This window comes from Sphaeroforma arctica (genome assembly GCF_001186125.1).
Source record: "Sphaeroforma arctica JP610 unplaced genomic scaffold supercont1.637, whole genome shotgun sequence".
In the NCBI taxonomy this organism is placed as follows: Eukaryota; class Ichthyosporea; order Ichthyophonida; genus Sphaeroforma; species Sphaeroforma arctica.
In genome coordinates, this window is record NW_014039921.1 from 51,547 (window position 1) to 53,730 (window position 2,184).

At 42.3% G+C, this 2,184-nt stretch overlaps 1 protein-coding gene across 1 annotated transcript in view; it reads left to right on the forward strand.

Moving 5' to 3' along the window:
- Nucleotides 1-2,101, forward strand: part of SARC_07768 (hypothetical protein) — a gene marked incomplete at its 3' end in the record, with an annotated part of 5,175 nt that extends 3,074 nt beyond the window's left edge. Inside the window, exons 2-3 of the mRNA XM_014298288.1 lie at nucleotides 204-343; nucleotides 1,861-2,101. Coding sequence (XP_014153763.1) covers nucleotides 204-343; nucleotides 1,861-2,101 — 381 coding nt within the window. The remainder of the gene's footprint in view (nucleotides 1-203; nucleotides 344-1,860) is intronic.
- Nucleotides 2,102-2,184: the final 83 nt, after the last annotated feature.

Sequence of the window (2,184 nt, forward strand, 5' to 3'; positions counted from 1 at the left end):
TACACTAGACACAGTACACACACACACACACACACAGAACACACACACGCAACACACATATAAATNTATATATATTAATATCATGCTTCCACTTCCTGTATCATCTGCAATTTTATGCTGTACCAGCATGTTTGGTACCCCTTTGTGTAGACTATCCCATCATACTGATCTAAATATATGTATACGTACACACGTGGGTATAGGTGTGCCCAGCCAACCGATACTCTGCCCAACAGAAGTTCGCCAAAGCTTCTAACGAGGCACAGTCTGCGCCGTTGCATGACAAGATTGCGAACGCTGTGCTCTTGACCAAACTGCAACACGCAGCTGAGCTGGAGAAACGGTGAGTGGCGTAGATGTGAAGTTTGTTTATAGCTATAATACGCGCGTGTGTGTATGTGGGTATGTACGCGTGTACGTACTGCAATGTAGAGGGGTGTGATAGTATATCTGCGTCGGCGTAGGTGTGGATCTCATATTTACATGTGTGTGTGTATTTGTGTGCATGTCTACGTTGTGTGGCAGAGTTTGCGACATGTAGACAGTGAGCACGTGGGGTATACAGTTGTGTCGAGGACTTAACATCTATGCGTGGGTAATTAGAGGTGTGTGTGCACATGTATACTTTTACTTACACACATGCACACACACACATACAGCCATCGAACGAGAGTGTAGAACTAGATGTTTGCATTGTTATATATTCGTATAGAGATGTGTGTGCCCATGAATACTATACTTACACACAACATATACACACACATACAGCCATCGAACGAGAGTGGAGATCTATATATTTGTATCGACCTATGCGTGGGTATATGTATATGTATACTTATACACAATGGGGGGAGTATTGGTACAAATCAAAACTTTGAGCACGTGGAATACGTAGATAGGGTTTTCAAGGTTTCAGGGTTTAGGATTGGGATAATTAGTGGAATAAGCAGTTGGGGCATGGCCGTGAACGCTGCGCTGCCGACACCTGGATCTTTTGTTTTGTATTTAAATTGACAATAGGTTTGTTTAAATAAAAACATATATATTGTGCAAGGTACAGTCAGAGATCAGTGGGGAATGGGCAGTCGGGCTGTCCTATAAATACTTGACAGGCGCTTACGGTTATATAGAACTCGTACACACATACCTCGAAAGAGTGTATATATCATCATTACTTGACCACTCATTCCAATTTATCGTGTGTCAGTGGGTGAAACAAAGGAGGTTCGTCCAATTACACAGTTCCTAACGCATCACTCAGAAAATATTAAGTGGAAGAGAAACTGATCCATTCCACATGTATGCTTTTCTATTGGATAACAAGATGATCCTTTCCATATATATGCTTTTCTATTGGATAACAAGATGATCCATTCCACATATATGCTATACTATTGATAACAAGATGATCCATTCCATATATTTGCATTTCTATTGGATAACAAGATGATCCATTCCATATTTATGCTTTTCTATTGGATAACAAGATGATCCATTCCACATATATGCTTTTCTATTGGATAACAAGCTGATCCATTCCATATATTTGCCTTTCTATTGGATAACTAGTTGATCCATTCCACATATATGCTTGTCTATTGGATAACAAGATGATCCATTCCACATATATGCTTTTCTATTGGATAACAAGAAGATCCATTCCACATATATGCTTTTCTATTGGGCATTAAGATGATTCATTTCACTGATAATTTTCCATAGCGAAACACATAGACCCTAAAACACAGGCAACACCACACGGAAAACAACGGGAAGCATCCCACGCACATGACTGTCTACTAGACAACAAGCTGACGCCTGCCACTCATACTCACACCACCATTGCATCTTCACACTCAGGCAAAACCAAGTGGAGAACGAGAAGGCGTGGGGGGCCAAAGTGTTCTACGGACAACCCATCCAACTGTTACACATCAACAGCAACAAGTACATCCAGATCAACAACAAGATGCCTGCACTCCTGCAGAAGAACAACATCCGCGTGGAGCTGGGCAGAGATGGGCATGAGGGCGGATGGTTTGTGATCATGCCTGTGTACAAACACAGGGCCGTGGGGCAGGAGGTGGTCACAGGCGATAAGGTATACACACACGCACGCACACAGGCACACACACACACACACACACACACACACACACACACACACACACACACACACACACA